Below are 16,630 nucleotides of genomic sequence, written 5' to 3' on the forward strand. Positions count from 1 at the left end.
GAAAACTTAAAATGTGGTTGAGGGAGTCAGGCAGGGTGTAAGAAGTAAGTTGGAGAAAAAGAGTTTTCTGTTGTTTTGAAAGAGGTGGAGGTAATGTGGGAAATTAGGAGACTTTTTTTACAAATGATAAGCCACCTGGGTGGTGATATTAGGCTTTCTGAGCTTATCACTCTAAAGGGAATGCTTCTTTCAAAATTAGGGATCTGAAGAACAATGAAATTTCCTGGACTATTGAAGACATGAATGGTGCTTTCTCTGGGCTTGACAAACTGAGGCGGCTGTGAGTATGAATTGCCTCATGATTTAGCTCACTCTTCGATGTAAAAATTTTGTCTTCACTGAAGTCAGCTATACAAGTTGACATCATGAAGAGATGAAATCAGTGCTTAATCTGGTTTTACTACCCTTTATCCTCTCCCCAAATGCCTGCTATTGCACGCGATGTATATTATAAACTTTTTCTTCCTTAGGTGAAAGTGTTTTATTCAACACTTTAGTGTGTGTAATTTACTTTAATATCCTCATAATCATTTTCATCTATGTTGAGGGCTTAGACTTTTGGAATTATCATTGTGTAAAAGTTAGTGCATGCACTTCCACATTTTGAAATTCTCAATCTTGTACTGTCCTCGCAGGAATTTTTTTAATGAAGTAATCTAGTAGCGACTGATAATGCTGTGGTAGGTTATAAGCAAAACGGGATGAAAACATCTTATAATTAGCCATAAAATGGTCTTGCAGATGGTCAGATTGCATGTTTTAAGCCAGCAGTATTCAAATTCACTTCCCTAGAGTCCTAAACTCCTGTGGATGGAGGGTATCCACAGAGAAGGAGGGGAAGGAGAAAACATTCACTATTTTCTGCTTTGTTAGTGTTCTGAGACAGTTTACTTGAAATAAAGTCTCTGCCTCTTCCTAAAAGGACTCTGAAAAACAATTTAACTTAATCAGCAGAGTAACTTACTGAATACCTATTTTTGTTGGGCTCTATGTTGAATGCTTTGAAAACCATGTTGAACTACATTATTGAAATAGATGGCTTGGGCACATTTTTACAGGATATATTGTTTAATTGAAGAAAATGGAATTGCTCACACATAATTTAAAAAGCAGTTCTGTTTATGAGAGTTCCACACCCAAAATGGCTTTTTAAATTAAGTGTTCCAATGTAATTTTTTTCCCCAGGATACTCCAAGGAAATCGGATCCGATCTATTACTAAAAAAGCCTTCACTGGTTTGGATGCATTGGAGCATCTGTGAGTAGCTAGAATTTAGTTACCCTAAAGAGAATCTCTAAGATGGTTTTTACTTACGTGTCATGAAAGATAAAACAAACTGGAATGTAATTTTGTTGGCATCCTTCCAGTTCCATAAAATATATTTTAACATCTCCCTATCTTTCTATCTCTTTCTCTGTCTACCTACTTATCTACCTACCTATATAGAAATGTACAGGTATATGCTTTCCTTTGTATTTAAGGACAAAAGTTATATCTCCTTAATGGGTTTTTAATTGTTTTTCTCAAACAGTGATTATTTAATTATTTTTAAAAAACTACTAGATGTAGTTCATTCACTATATGTCAGGCATTGTACCACATATTCACGTATATTGTCTCATTTAATTTTGAATCAGAATGCAATTCAATAGCTATTATTATCTTTATTGTTAAGCAGAGGTTCTAAGAGTTTATTGATTCCATTGGACAGTTAAAGAGATGACTTGGCTTTTAAAGAACAATGTTCCACAATCCTTAAGGGTGACATAGGAGAGTTTTAGCACTACTTTGAGAATTGTTGGTCTCTGATTATTGTTTAATTATGAAACATGCAACCCCCTTACCATTGTTCTCTTTTTTTCATTTGTTTGTTTTCTTTTGTTTCTTCTTGACCCATCGGTTAGTAACTGTCAGAAGCAGGACTCGACCCAGAGCTGCCCCTACTTTCACAGTGTCCCTGCATCACACTAGCTCTTGCCTTTACAATGTCTGCCGCTGCTCCCAGTAACTCGTAACTCCTGGCACACATTTCTGAAATGTCATTTAGGGGCTCAGGAATTTTCAGCCACTAAGAGAGGAAAGCTAACTAACATTGATAGGAATCAAAATGTTGCATGTTTTAACTAAGGGAACCAACCAGCTGCTTATAACCATGGTTGTATGTTTTACTCTTGTACAGTAAAAGTACAAAGTAATGTATGACTGTTAAGGAATGCTTGTAGCCAGAAGTTTTAATGTCTATTAACCAGGACCAAAGAAGTTACAATTTAAAATTCCATATTGGGTTCTCCCATGTGTGCTGTGTATTGAGAGTGAAGATTTAGCTGTTATCTATAAACCACTTTGTTGTCACCTTGTGACTGCACCGTTTCTTCTGAGGGAGACTTGGATCGTGAGCCATGCTGACAGTGAATGCAGCAGTTCAAATTATAGTAGAATGATTCTGCAAAGCTGAGTCTTGGAAGGGCAGACCAACATTACAGTATTTATTGAAACCGATTATTTTGAAAAGAAAACTAGCCAAAAGGGTTTGTCACTTGGCCCATTCCATTTCTGGGAAAGTGGAATTAGTGGATCAGTGGAGTATTAATCTCTGCTTCAGTTTTCTTAAATCTCCCTTGATTGCCCCAGCCTCTTCGTCTAGCCACGTGTGGTCCCTTCTTTCTTTGTCTTCTCTTCCCCTTGTCTCGCTCAATATTCCCTTTGTATACTCTGACCCCTGTAAAGAAGAACAGAGTGGTAATCATTGTGGTGAATACTTCAATGCAGACTGCTTATAAGTCTCTGTAAAAAGAGAATTAACCCAGAATATATGTTCATTTTATGAATTTCCTGCCTGAAGTATTTGCTTTAACAAGTGTATCTTGTCTGAACATCTTACTGCGTTTATGTTAGTGAGCTGCGAGTGACAGAATTAGGTTAATGGTTAAAAGCACAGGTTTTGGAATTGAAAATAATTGTTTCAACCCTTACCTTCCCCTTTTGTGCTGAACTAAATAGTAATACCATCATATTTTGGGTTGTTATAGGAATAAATGCAGTAACACATGTAAATCACTGAACTGAGTGCCTGTCTTCAAAAATACTGTGCAAATGGTGTTTTATAAAAGCATAATTATGAGAAATTTTATTTGTATATTTAGAAGCTTCTAATAGTTACTAATTTGAATAAAGAGTAATAGAATAAAATAATAGAGCAGCTTGGGCCCTAATGAGTCAAATAATCTGTAAGTGATGACATAAAGTGAATCTTTTTCGCTAAAACACAACCTATCTGTGATACGAAATGCCCTGGTTCTTCAGCACAAGCTTTGCAGTGGATTCTTCTGGGGTTGCCCCAGTCATGTATTTCAACACAGAGAGGGAGTATTTGTTTGGCAAATGGGGTGGGCAGTGTGGGCCCAAACTTTGTCCAAAAGCACGAAATGATGGTAGTTTGCTCTGATGCATTTGATTTGGTGATTTTTCAGAGACCTGAGTGACAACGCAATCATGTCTTTACAAGGCAATGCATTTTCACAAATGAAGAAACTGCAACAATTGTAAGCTTTTCTTTTCCTTCTAGGAGTCTGAAAGTATAGAGGGAAAACTGTCATATGGTGTGTCACCCTAGATTATGTATCTATAAAAAGTGCCTGGCACATTCTTAACATTATTTAATTTTTATACCAGACAACAAAAAAGGAATTTATTTGTTCTTTTTGTTGAAATGAGTTTTTCTTTCTATTTTAAATTTGCAACTTTGTGGGACCAAATATAGTACAGTCACTCAATATAGTAGTAATTTTTCAGTTGTAAAGAACTTTTGATAAATCAACACTTCTATCTCTGTGGGACAGTAAGAACAACAGAAAATCATGCTAGATACATTTCTTGTATTTTAAAATGGACTGTAGAATACTTATTCCATGGGATGTGTGTATTCAGTTTCCAAATCCATTGCTTTGTTAATATTTACTTGGGTTTAGTTTACTTGTAGAAATCTGCATTTCATACAGAACAAATTGAATATAATTACTCTCCTCAGGCATTTAAATACATCAAGTCTTTTGTGTGATTGCCAACTAAAATGGCTCCCACAGTGGGTGGCGGAAAACAACTTTCAGAGCTTTGTAAATGCCAGTTGTGCCCATCCTCAGCTACTAAAAGGAAGAAGCATTTTTGCTGTTAGCCCAGATGGCTTTGTGTGTGGTGAGTATAAGTATTGCCCTTGCCTTTTATTTATTCTTCTTTTTTCTACTCCCATTTATCCAAATAATGGTTTTGAATAGATTTATGATCTCTTTATAAAGCTTTTATTTCTGCTGAGGTAGAGGAAAATGGGTCTATAGTTTGCTGATTATTTTAATTTCACAGATGGGAAAGAGAGTTTTCTAAAATTGCTTCATCTTTGTTTTGGCATCAGGATGGTGTGGTGGAAAAAGAATGAAATTGGATCTTGAGAGAATGGAAGGATAATCCCAGCCCTTCTACTTAACTTAAATTCCCTAAATGTTAGTCTCTGCATCCATGAAATGGGAACTCTCTTTTCTTCTCTTCCCAACTCTGAGGCTTGTTGGGAGGCTTACATGAAAGAGATAATTATTAATGATTTATGGGGTGCTAAAAAATTATTGGTAGGTAACATTTACAAGTAATAGGAAATGTGAATTTATTATAAATAATGTTAAGGTCCATTGTTTTAGCATCCAAGAATCTCAGCATTAGAAATCTAGTTACCTAAACTTTCTGCTACTACCTAGCTGGTTAGTAGCAGATCTGGATTTAAAAGAAAAGTATTCATCTCTGGTGCAATTTTCTATCTATTACATGATGCTGCTATTTACTATTAGCTGCCATGGAGACCCCTGTAAAAGTAAATATGTTTCATAAAACAATAAATCAGAATTTGCTTATGTTTAAGCATGGGTGTTAAAATATTAAGAACTTTCTTTTGCATTGGCATTTAAAAATTTACTTAAAACTGCTTTGTCCACGATATATATTTTTAGGTTGCAGCATTAAGCAGTGCCAGTAGTTTCTGGAAATAAAACCTCTGATGTAGCTTTTGGAACTGAATAAGCTTTTGGCGTTCATCTGTAAGGGCCTGAACTGCTTGCTCCTTTCCCATGGTCCTTATTTCATAGTTTTTTCGTCCCAGGATCTGATCCCCCTATTACTTTGGAACACATATATAGTGTCCATAGTTTTTTTCACTTTCTTGTGAATCTGAACATCGATTTATTAGATGAGAATTTCAGAATAATACAGAAAAGAAACCATCTCGATTACAGTATGCAGACATTGAAAAATAGCAGCATTGGAGTTATCAAAGCATCCCCCATAACCCACTCAGCACACATAAAAAGTTTTTTCAAATAGTAGTAGCACCCAAATAGTACACTTTGGTAGATCTCAGATGTTTCCTTCTGAGTTTACATCATCATCACTGAGAAACTGAAGTTCAAAAAGGTAACTTTTCCAAAAAGTAACAGAGAACTAAAAATAACTGTTTAGAATGAAAGAGTCGCTTAGCTCTAATTATAATGTAGCTTTGACAGGTTAACACAGCAGCGTGATTGGCCGCTCAAAGCTCCAGGCCGAAGCCAGTGTCTTACAGTTTGTTTTAGAGATGCTTTTTCTTTTGCCATCAGCTTTTTTTTTTTTTTTTTTTTTTTGGATCTACTTAAAGTACTGCTTTTTAATAGTGGTTCTGTTTTGGTAAATGGAGTGTTAATGGCTGTCTTTGTTGAGTAATCCTGATTGATGTTTGATTTCTTAATCTTGCTGCTCCTTATCTGGGTAGAACATGGGAACAATTGCAGTTTCGTGATAGTAGTAGCATTCAGAAATGATCCATGAGCCTGTAAGTTTTTAAACTGCTTTCTTCTTGTACTTATACAAAGCATCAGGGATCAGGAATAAACTGTGGGTTTTCTGATGGCCCCAAAATAACAGTCTTTTCTCAGGTAATAGTGGTTGATAAATAGATCTCCATCTGTATTCGAGATGAATGAGTTACTTTATGAACTCTCATTTCAACACGGGGACTGCTAGTCCATCTGGACAACATACACAAAGGGTAAAACCTAGGCCGCTGCTTTTGCATTTCTTGATGTTCAGATTTGAGTAGTATTTGGACTCTTGAGCCTTAACATTGTTTTGTCTCCTTCTCTCCATTTTGAACAGATGATTTTCCCAAACCCCAGATCACGGTGCAGCCAGAAACACAGTCGGCAATAAAAGGTTCCAATTTGAGTTTCATCTGCTCAGCTGCCAGCAGCAGTGATTCCCCAATGACTTTTGCTTGGAAAAAAGACAATGAACTACTGCATGACGCTGAAATGGAAAATTATGCACACCTCCGGGCCCAAGGCGGCGAGGTGATGGAGTATACCACCATCCTTCGGCTGCGCGAGGTGGAATTTGCCAGTGAGGGGAAATATCAGTGTGTCATCTCCAATCACTTTGGTTCATCCTACTCTGTCAAAGCCAAGCTTACAGTAAATAGTATGTGATCTGACTTTTCCTTTAGCATTTGAAGATACCTTTTAGAAATAGCACCTATTTTTCTCTCTTAATCTTAACCCTGTCTTTTCTTCTCACAGTTCCCCACCTGACTCTTCCTTTCCCTACCTTTCATTCCACAAAATTAAGGTTCTTGGTTATTTGTATCTAAACCTGCCATTATGTTGAAGATGACGCCGCACTCAGTGTGGTGAGTAACACAGAGATGGACCAGACACGTTTTGCTCTTTTGTTTTCTATTTCTTTTCTTTTTTTTTTTTTGAGTCGGAGTCTTGCACTGCCACCTAGGCTGGAGTGCAGTGTTGCAATCTCAGCTCACTGCAACCTCCACCTCTCAGATTCAAGGAATTCTCCGACCTCAGCCTCCTGAATAGCTGGGATTACAGGCCTGTGCCACCATGCCTGGCTAATTTTTTGTATGTTTAGTACAGACGGGGTTTCACTATGTTGGTCAGGCTGGTCTCGAATTCCTGACCTCGTGATCTGCCCACCTTGGCCTCCCAAAGTGCTGGCTGGGATTACAGGCGTGAGCCACTGTGCCTGGCCATGTTTTGTTCTTTGAGAGTTTACAGTGCAGTATACTGATCTGGAAGGCTGCAAAGTGTCATGCTGAATGCACAGTGCCTTTAATTCAGAGATCTGTGTGTGAATCCTGCCACTCCTGCGTGATTTTCAGCAGTTTACTTCACATCTCTGCCTCCAGTTCCACATCTTTTAATTAGGGATAATAGGACCTGCACCCTGGAGGCATTATGCTCATTCAGTGAAATAATGTGTGTAAAGGATGTAGCAAAATGGCTACAAGGTGGAGTGCTCAGTAAATGCACTGTTAGCCACTGTTAATGGAAGTCTATTCTTGTTTGCTTTGTGTGGTAGGTATACAGTTTTACAGTAGGATGCTTGCCACTTTATCATTTAACTGTCTGTATCTGCCATGGTAGAAGATTTTGAATATGATTCATTAATGCGTTCACTCAGCAAATGATGGCTGTGACCTGGCACATAGAACAGTTTAGAGTTTAAATTGTAGGACAAAACATGTATCAAAAGTCACAGAATGTTAGAGCTACCAGGAGGGACTTAAAAAAAAAAATAGATGAAGTGAGTGGTCAGGGTACAAAGAGATTAATTGATATGCCCAAGATCTCACAGTTCATTACTGAGGAAACTAAAAAGCGGCAGAAAATAGCAGGAAGATCTTCATTCTGAGAATCAGATGACCTGTGTTTTATCCTGACTTCATTGTTTCTGTATCTGTAACCTTGAGCGGGCTTTTAATCTTTCCATCTCAACTTTAGTTTCCTTGACTTAAAATTGGAATTAACCTCTGCCCAATCTATGTCAGGGACAATCTGTAAGTATCAAACAAACAAAAATAATAAATAAAAAGGAATGCAAGTGAATCTCTAAGACTCCATTGAGCAAATGCCTATATTGTTTCTCTGATTTCAGTGCTTCCCTCATTCACCAAGACCCCCATGGACCTCACCATCCGAGCTGGGGCCATGGCACGCTTGGAGTGTGCTGCTGTGGGGCACCCAGCCCCCCAGATAGCCTGGCAGAAGGATGGGGGCACAGACTTCCCAGCTGCACGGGAGAGACGCATGCATGTGATGCCCGAGGATGACGTGTTCTTTATCGTGGATGTGAAGATAGAGGACATTGGGGTATACAGCTGCACAGCTCAGAACAGTGCAGGAAGCATTTCTGCAAATGCAACTCTGACCGTCCTAGGTGGGTGAATTTGTTAAGATTCTGTAGTATAAATCAGTCTTGAAGATACTGGCTCATCCAAGGTCCCTAACTACCAGAAGTTGTGAGAATAAGAGATGAAGATCTATGGGGCATTGCCTTTTCCTAGGAAGTATTAATGCAAATGGCCTCTTGAACACTTTGAAGTGAGAGATTGCATGACAGCCTCAAGTCTGGCCACTAAGGTGAATCCCTGTCCCCTCCATCCTGAAGAGAGGGGCCAAGGAAAATTTGTGATGCTTTCCCTTTTAGGGGAGATCACCCGCCTCTAATTTTCCCACTGTGCTGTGTGCTGTCTATATTGGTAGTCTTTTTTTTTTTTTTTTTTTTTTTTTGAGACAGAGTCTCGCCCTGTCGCCCAGGCTAGAATGCAGTGGCGCAGTCTCGGCTCACTACAAGCTCCACCTCCTGGGTTCACGCCATTCTCCTGCCTCAGCCTCGCAAGTAGCTGGGACTACAGGCGCCCGCCACCACACCAGGCTAATTTTTTTTTGCATATTTAGTAGAGGCGGAGTTTCACTGTGTTAATCAGGATGGTCTCAATCTCCTGACCTCGTGATCCACCTGCCTCGGCCTCCCAAAGTGCTGGAATTACAGGCGTGAGCCACCACACCCAGCCTATATTGGTAGTCTTAACACCATAAAGAGCATATTTAAAAAATGTAGGAACAAATTGGGAAGGCCTTACTCTTTTCTCTCAGCCTACCATACCTCCTGAAAGTTTTTTTCATCTTTTACCTAACCAAATGCTTTTTAAAAATGTAAACACAATTATTATTCATGTGTCTTTGAAAGAGCTAATTAAAGTAACCTATTAAGATACTAAATAATAAAAGTAAATTATTGTCAGAGTTTCAATATAGGCCTGGGCATCCGGCCCTAAAAAGTTTCACTTAAAAAACTTAAGCATTCTGATTTTTCTTATTTATCAACGTAGCCTTGTGCTTGAAATTATTTTTATACTTTCTATTTTTAAAAAAGGTTTTGTTTTCCACTCTCCCTGCCACCACCAGCTTCCTGACTTTTGCAAAAGTGAGGGAAGTTGAGATTTTAAAAATAGTAGATATTATGCTTAACCGGTGTTATGAGTTAATGATAGCAGAATAGTGAAATACTGAATGTTGTATATGTTTAGGCTCTTAAAAAAGCCTGTCCAGTAAGTTGTGGGAGAATAAGATTTTAGGTTGCAATTTGAATAAGTTTAAATGCTACATTTTATGATATGGAAACTAAATTTTATTTGGGAAATTAAAAGTATAACTTGTTATTTCAGAAACGCCATCATTTTTGCGGCCTCTGTTGGACCGAACGGTAACCAAGGGAGAAACGGCCGTCCTACAGTGCATTGCTGGAGGAAGCCCTCCCCCCAAATTGAACTGGACCAAAGATGATAGCCCTTTGGTGGTAACCGAGAGGCACTTTTTTGCAGCAGGCAATCAGCTTCTGATTATCGTGGACTCAGATGTCAGTGATGCTGGGAAATACACATGTGAGATGTCTAATACACTTGGCACTGAGAGAGGAAACGTGCGCCTCAGTGTGATCCCCACTCCGACCTGCGACTCCCCTCAGATGACTGCCCCATCGTTAGATGATGACGGATGGGCCACTGTGGGTGTCGTGATCATAGCCGTGGTTTGCTGTGTGGTGGGCACGTCGCTCGTGTGGGTGGTCATCATATACCACACAAGGCGGAGGAATGAAGATTGCAGCATTACCAACACAGGTGTGTAAACAGAAGCTTGGCACAGGTCATGGGAGTCATGTGTATTTGTGGTTCTGCAAATACTTCTAGAACGTGTGTCTTGCAGTCTGAGTTCATCTCAGAAGGGTGACTCATTTTTTTCAAGCTGCAGAAATCTGGTTCGCTAAAAATAACACTCCAGCCCCAAATAAAGCTGATGTTTAAAGATTAATACTTTTTGTTAAAATGACGTCAGAATATCCTGTGGCAGTGAGATAAAATCCAAGTCACTGACTAAAATATTTCTAACTCCTTCATAAGATAGTGATGGAGAACCAGGAACAGCCCTTTAATGATGAGGTTTACTTTCTGCAGTAGTTGTGTGTCTTGTTGTGTGTGTGTGTGCATGTACTTAGGTTGGATTTTATTAGTGGAAGAGGGGCTGTGACTTGATTAGTATGTGCAAAGTCAGATATTGATTAATAATATTAAGCAGAGAATATGGCAATAATCAAGCTTAATTCGAAAGCTTAAATACTGTCCCATGAAAATTCTTAAGCCTTCAGCCTTTTAAAAAATCTTTTTAAACATTTGTTGTTTTGAAATTTGGGAGGTGCATCCAACGGGTAATAAAATAGAAAGTCAGCTTACACTTCCCGGAGCAGCAAAGTCCTAATTTGCCATTCCAGAATACTGTACAATCGAGATGGTTTTGCCACAGTAGATCCCCCCTAATTTGATGTACACAGAAGCCAAAATAGTCTATGCCATTCCCCTGGGATGCCTATGGGAAAATTACGATCATTCTTGGTTAATAAAATGCTGCTGTTTTATTACAGATGAGACCAACTTGCCAGCAGATATTCCTAGTTATTTGTCATCTCAGGGAACGTTAGCTGACAGGCAGGATGGGTACGTGTCTTCAGAAAGTGGAAGCCACCACCAGTTTGTCACATCTTCAGGTGCTGGATTTTTCTTACCACAACATGACAGTAGTGGTAAGTGTTTAAAATGAACGTGGGCTGTAATTGTTTTGAAGTCATATGGTGGAAGACTCAGATACGATACTCATTTTCACAAGACATTGATAACACTGACATTTAGGACCTGGCCCAAGATCACTAGCAAAGTTGAAATTGTATAGTTCTATACCCTTCTCTTAAATACTAGGAAAAAAAATAAATTTTTGTTTCTAACAATACAAACAGACTGGTGGGTTTAGAAAAGTGTAATTATTCCATGTGTAAAGGATGTTCGTATATCCTTTACATTATAAGTGTTCTTTGGCCCTGAATGTTCTCCTTCCTTAAATGATATTAACTGGTTACATGAATGGGCTTAACAGTCAAATGGTTTACATTATTTTCTTTTGAGAAGTCTATTTTTTGTTTATTTATTTTTATTTATGTATTTTGAGATGAAGTCTCACTCTGTCACCCAGGTTGGAATACAGTGACGCAGTCTCGGCTCACTGCAACCTCCACCTCCTGGGTTCAAGAGATTCTTCTGCCTCAGCTTCTCAAGTAACTGGGACTATAGCCATGTGCCACCATGCCTGGCTGATGCTTTCTTTTGTTCTTGTATTTTTAGTAGAGGCGGGGTTTTCCCATGTTGGCCAGGCTAATCTTGAACTCCTGACCTCGGGTGATCTGCCCACCTCAGCCTCCCAAAGTGCTGGGATTACAGGCGTGAGCCATCGCGCCCAGCCTCTTTGAGAAGTCTAATTCTGACCCTTGCTTTCAATGCTGCATGGTTTCCAGAATAATAATGGAGACAGCATAATACAAGAGCACAGATTTTGTACAAGACCGACTCCTACTACTTACTCCATGTACTTTGGGGCATGTGGAGTACTTTCTGGTGAGGTACTTTTGCAAATGAAATGAAAATGGAAAACTACGTGGTGCTAGGCACGTATTAAGGGCTCAGCAAGTGGAAGCCATCTATGTTATTCTAAAATATATGACCAACTTTTCCCATAAGTATTTATTATATGCTGCTCTGTGATAGACATTGTAGTTGGGAGAGAAGTATATTTGTTTTCAATTTCACAGTTTCGTCAGAGATGAGATAAATTAAAAGTGCTTGGCAAGCTACAGATAGCATAGAGTTAGAGGATCTGAGCACAGAAGTGAGTATTCTGGTTAGACCCATTTAGTGGCAAAGCTCATTAAACTATAATGGGGTTAACTGAAAAGACACTTAAGGAAAACCTAAAGGGACAGAACTGGGGCATAATAATGCCAGGCTGCCTAGATGCTGGGGCTGGAGATGAGGCTGCTCCCAGAGAAGCTCTGGGCTACCAGCATTACTGCGTCACATTCTGCATATTTGCTTTTCTCTCAGCCCACCACCTCTGACTGCCCAGTTTCTGCTTCCCAGACACATGCCTCATCGTAACATCTCTAACCCTGATATCACTTATTCTTCACCTGCTGTGTCCAGCAGCAAATGGCATATCATTTCTGTGTTGTTTGGTTCAAATACCCATGAGATGATATGTTTAGCTGAGCTTATCTTTGAGATGGGCATTAAGAGGTCATTGGCCAAGTGCCAATCCTGGTTCTGGTCATCTGGGACCTTTTGTTAGAAGGGGGCAGTGCTGATGGTATGTGGTTCAGACCATGGCTGCCTTGGCTGCAGGATCCACATACATCAGTTTGCCTTAGTGAGCAATAAGGCCGACACACCTAGCACAGTGACTAATCAAGTCCTCTAATAAAAGTTTTAAAACCCCACTGTAAATTTTTGCAATTTTTTGGTCTATGTGATGTTCTAGTCAAACTTTCATCTATAAATATGGAAAATGCCAAAACTGGGGAGAATGGCACTTGAATAATTGGATCAGTGACTGAGTCTTTTGTTTCAAAGGGACCTGCCATATTGACAACAGCAGTGAAGCTGATGTGGAAGCTGCCACAGACCCGTTCCTTTGTCCCTTTTTGGGATCTACAGGCCCTGTGTATTTGAAGGGAAATCTGTATGGCTCAGATCCTTTTGAAACGTATCATACAGGTAGGTAGTTTTCTTGCCTGAGTACAGTTCTGTTTCTTAGAGACTTCTAGATGTGCTAACCATAATCTCCTTCTGTTATTACCCCCAAATTAAAAAGGTTGCAGTCCTGATCCAAGAACAGCTTTAATGGACCACTATGAGCCCAGGTACATAAGGAAAAAGGAGTGCTACCCATGTTCTCATCCTTCAGAAGAATCCTGCGAACGGAGCTTCAGTGATATAGCATGGCCCTCACATGTGAGGAAGCTACTTAACACTAGTTACTCTCAAAATGAAGGACCCGGAATGAAAAGTCTGTGTCCAAACAAGTCCTCTTTAGATTTTAGCACAAATCCAGAGCCAGCGTCGGTTGCCTCGAGTAATTCTTTCATGGGTAAGTTTATTAAGTTATCAGGTACCTCATCTGAGGATCCGTACTCCAAGTCGTGTGTGAGAGAGCAATGAGAGCCTTGAATGTCAAACTGGTAAAAAACGGTTTCTTGAATGAGGCTGCCATGACATCCGACTAGGTCGTGTAAATGCCTCTAAAAGCAAAGTCAGAGGTGGGATTTTACTTGATGATGTGTTTAATCTATAACTAAGCCTCAGGAGCTTTCTGGGTAGCACTGTGTGTGGCATCTACTCCAAGACAACGGTTTGGGGAGGACTTAGGAGCTCAGCTTGTCAGCCATGTGGAAAAAGTGGTTTTGGGCTCCCACGGCCTTTGGGGTGGAGTTGTGTTCTCTGCATGATTGTGGTTTAGTATGTCTGGTGGCTTCCAACTGAACCCGCAGTCAAAGGGTGGAAAACAGCATCCTACCTAGCAACAACTGTTAGTCTGACAAGCTGGACTACCTTTGGCAAAGAAAACCAGCCTTAAGGTCCAAATCGGTGGTATTAGATGCTGGCTGGCACTGAGATTAGCTTGTGAATTTTTTCGTCTGATGCATGGGGATAATAGGATGGAAGAGCTGAGATCATCTTTTCACTGAACGGAGAGATGGGAAAATCAGCCACAACTTGCCATGTTGACAATAAAAAAAGGGAGAATTTTCAAATATTTTACCCAACTTCTACGAAATGTTATGTTTTATCACAGTGTAATTATTTATATTCCTTTTTGGAAAAAATTAAAATAATATGCTTTGTATGACTGAGGCAAGAATTGGATTCAATTGAGTAATATTTTGCTACAGTTAATGAAGAAAGGGCAGGACATAGGTTATTTTGAAAGAAAATTTGTATATTTAGCTCCAGTTAACTTGGATGTTACCGTCCAACGCACCCTTCACCAAAATTGGTGGGCTCTCAGCTAGGATATGGGGAAACTTATATTGGGGAGCTTTATTGCATGACCATTAACATCACTGCAGATCACGAGAAATGATAAATAATAGATGCATTTGTTCAGTGGATGTAAATATGAGGGAGGGCAAATGTCTTTTGCTCCATTCTAGAAGTGATCTGTCTGTAACACAGATGTAAATGTGTGAGTGCCACAATGTGGACTTGTAGAAAACACTCATATTCATGGGGTAAGATGTTTCTTCATTTGCAGTGGGTTTTATTGATTCACATGCTAGCAAAGGGACCCCTGTGCTCAAGGTGTTTCTTTCTTTCAGGTACATTTGGAAAAGCTCTCAGGAGACCTCACCTAGATGCCTATTCAAGCTTTGGACAGCCATCAGATTGTCAGCCAAGAGCCTTTTATTTGAAAGCTCATTCTTCCCCAGACTTGGACTCTGGGTCAGAGGAAGATGGGAAAGAAAGGACAGATTTTCAGGAAGAAAATCACATTTGTACCTTTAAACAGACTTTAGAGAACTACAGGACTCCACATTTTCAGTCGTATGACTTGGACACATAGACTGAATGAGACCAAAGGAAAAGCTTAACATACTACCTCAAGTGAACTTTTATTTAAAAGAGAGAGAATCTTATGTTTTTTAAATGGAGTTATGAATTTTAAAAGGATAAAAATGCTTTATTTATACAGGTGAACCAAAATTACAAAAAGTTATGAAAATTTTTATACTGGAAATGATGCTCATATAAGAATACCTTTTTAAACTATTTTATAACTTTGTTTTATGCAAAAAAGTATCTTACATAAATTAATGCTATAAATCATGATTATTTTATGTATTTTTATAATGCCAGATTTCTTTTTATTGAAAATGAGTTACTAAAGCATTTTAAATAATACCTGCCTTGTACCGTTTTTTAAATAGAAATTACTTCATTATATTTTGCACGTTATATTTAATAAAATGTGTCAATTTGATGCCAAGCCCCATTTATACAATAACAATTTTTATTATTTTCAACACAACTTAGGCTTAATTAGTTCACATTATCACGTCTCAAACTGATGGGAATTATATTTAGCCCATTAAAGTATGAACAAAAATGACCGTTCTTTCTACCTCCCAGGATTGTTGTAATACAGAGTGAAATCAGATTGTGCATATGGAAGCACAATTGTAAACGAGAAGGAGCTACAGAGATTTAAGGTACATTAATTTATTTCTAAGTCTATGAACAAAAAGAGATTTGTTGTTATAATCTGGTGTAATATAATACAACTACTATTCCATAAATCACTGCTCAATTCATGATTCTTTATTTATAATGATGGTTTACATGGTCCAATGCCCTGTGCTTATCAAGTAGTTTCACTTTTGCCGTCCCTTTTCTTACAGCAAGCGAGTGGTTTATTGCACATGTCTATAGCTAAAATGGCCATAGCAGAGGTGGACTTTCAATGCACTGTTCCAGGTTATAGTGAGATGCTGCTAGAATTGTTTTCTGTTTTTATTGATTTTCTGCTGGAAGAGCAGTTTGTATATAAATGGTACTTCTAAGCTATTCTTGAACAATTACTGAAATATTTTCTTTGATCATCAAGGTTTGGTTAAAAACTAAGTATAAAATCTGTTACTTAAGCACATAAAACTATTTAAAACATTTGTTTTAAAACAGTATTTATTGAAAAATGTAATTACATGACAGGCATATATACACAGAAAAATGAATATAACAATATTTTCAAAACTAGATGACACAATTCAAAATAATTGAATGGAAAAGCAATTCAGTTTAATTCAGATTATCAAACTTTCTTCTTTAGTAAATTCTAGCTCATATGTGTAGTTTAAAGAAAAACTCTTGCTCAACATAAATTGGCACAAAAGGAGTTAATATAGCACAATAAGCTTTAAAAATCAGCTAACCTTCAAGGTGTGAATTTATGCCATTGTCTTGTCTTTAAACTAAACTGAAAGCAGCTATTCAAAAAGCGGATTCTTCTTAGAGAATATGTCGAGGGTAAAGTCTTCCAGCTTTTAGTAAGTTTTGAGCTTTGTTGCTTGTGAGCCAGAAACCTGGAACCCAGATTGCAGTCGATTTTCCTGCTTTAATTTAGACGCGAGAGTCAGAGTCCAAGACAGGAAGTTGATCCTTCCTTGGGCCACCAGTGACTAAATACAGAGAAGTAATTTGGTATGCTTTGGCTTGATCATATTGCCAGATTTTCAAAATTTTATTGTTAATTTGTCTTCATTATTGCCAGATGGGGCCTTTTTCAGTTATTATGAACTTCTTTTAAAGGATTTAATTTTTCCATACTTCAGCACAAAGGTTTAAATCATTAATGCTGGAAATTCAAAAATTAGATTCACTCTACATCAATAT

At 38.4% G+C, this 16,630-nt stretch overlaps 1 protein-coding gene across 1 annotated transcript in view; it reads left to right on the forward strand.

Moving 5' to 3' along the window:
* Positions 1 to 15,227, forward strand: part of LRIG3 (leucine rich repeats and immunoglobulin like domains 3) — a 47,588-nt gene extending 32,361 nt beyond the window's left edge. The window contains exons 9-19 of the mRNA XM_010379146.2: positions 200 to 280; positions 1,186 to 1,257; positions 3,471 to 3,542; positions 4,028 to 4,191; positions 6,169 to 6,489; positions 7,960 to 8,241; positions 9,533 to 9,985; positions 10,783 to 10,941; positions 12,815 to 12,958; positions 13,056 to 13,331; positions 14,560 to 15,227. Of these exons, the coding sequence (XP_010377448.1) occupies positions 200 to 280; positions 1,186 to 1,257; positions 3,471 to 3,542; positions 4,028 to 4,191; positions 6,169 to 6,489; positions 7,960 to 8,241; positions 9,533 to 9,985; positions 10,783 to 10,941; positions 12,815 to 12,958; positions 13,056 to 13,331; positions 14,560 to 14,804 (2,269 nt within the window). The 3' untranslated portion in view covers positions 14,805 to 15,227. The remainder of the gene's footprint in view (positions 1 to 199; positions 281 to 1,185; positions 1,258 to 3,470; positions 3,543 to 4,027; positions 4,192 to 6,168; positions 6,490 to 7,959; positions 8,242 to 9,532; positions 9,986 to 10,782; positions 10,942 to 12,814; positions 12,959 to 13,055; positions 13,332 to 14,559) is intronic.
* The last annotated feature ends 1,403 nt before the right edge of the window (positions 15,228 to 16,630 follow it).

This window comes from Rhinopithecus roxellana, chromosome 10 (assembly GCF_007565055.1).
Source record: "Rhinopithecus roxellana isolate Shanxi Qingling chromosome 10, ASM756505v1, whole genome shotgun sequence".
Taxonomy (NCBI): Eukaryota; Metazoa; Chordata; class Mammalia; order Primates; family Cercopithecidae; genus Rhinopithecus; species Rhinopithecus roxellana.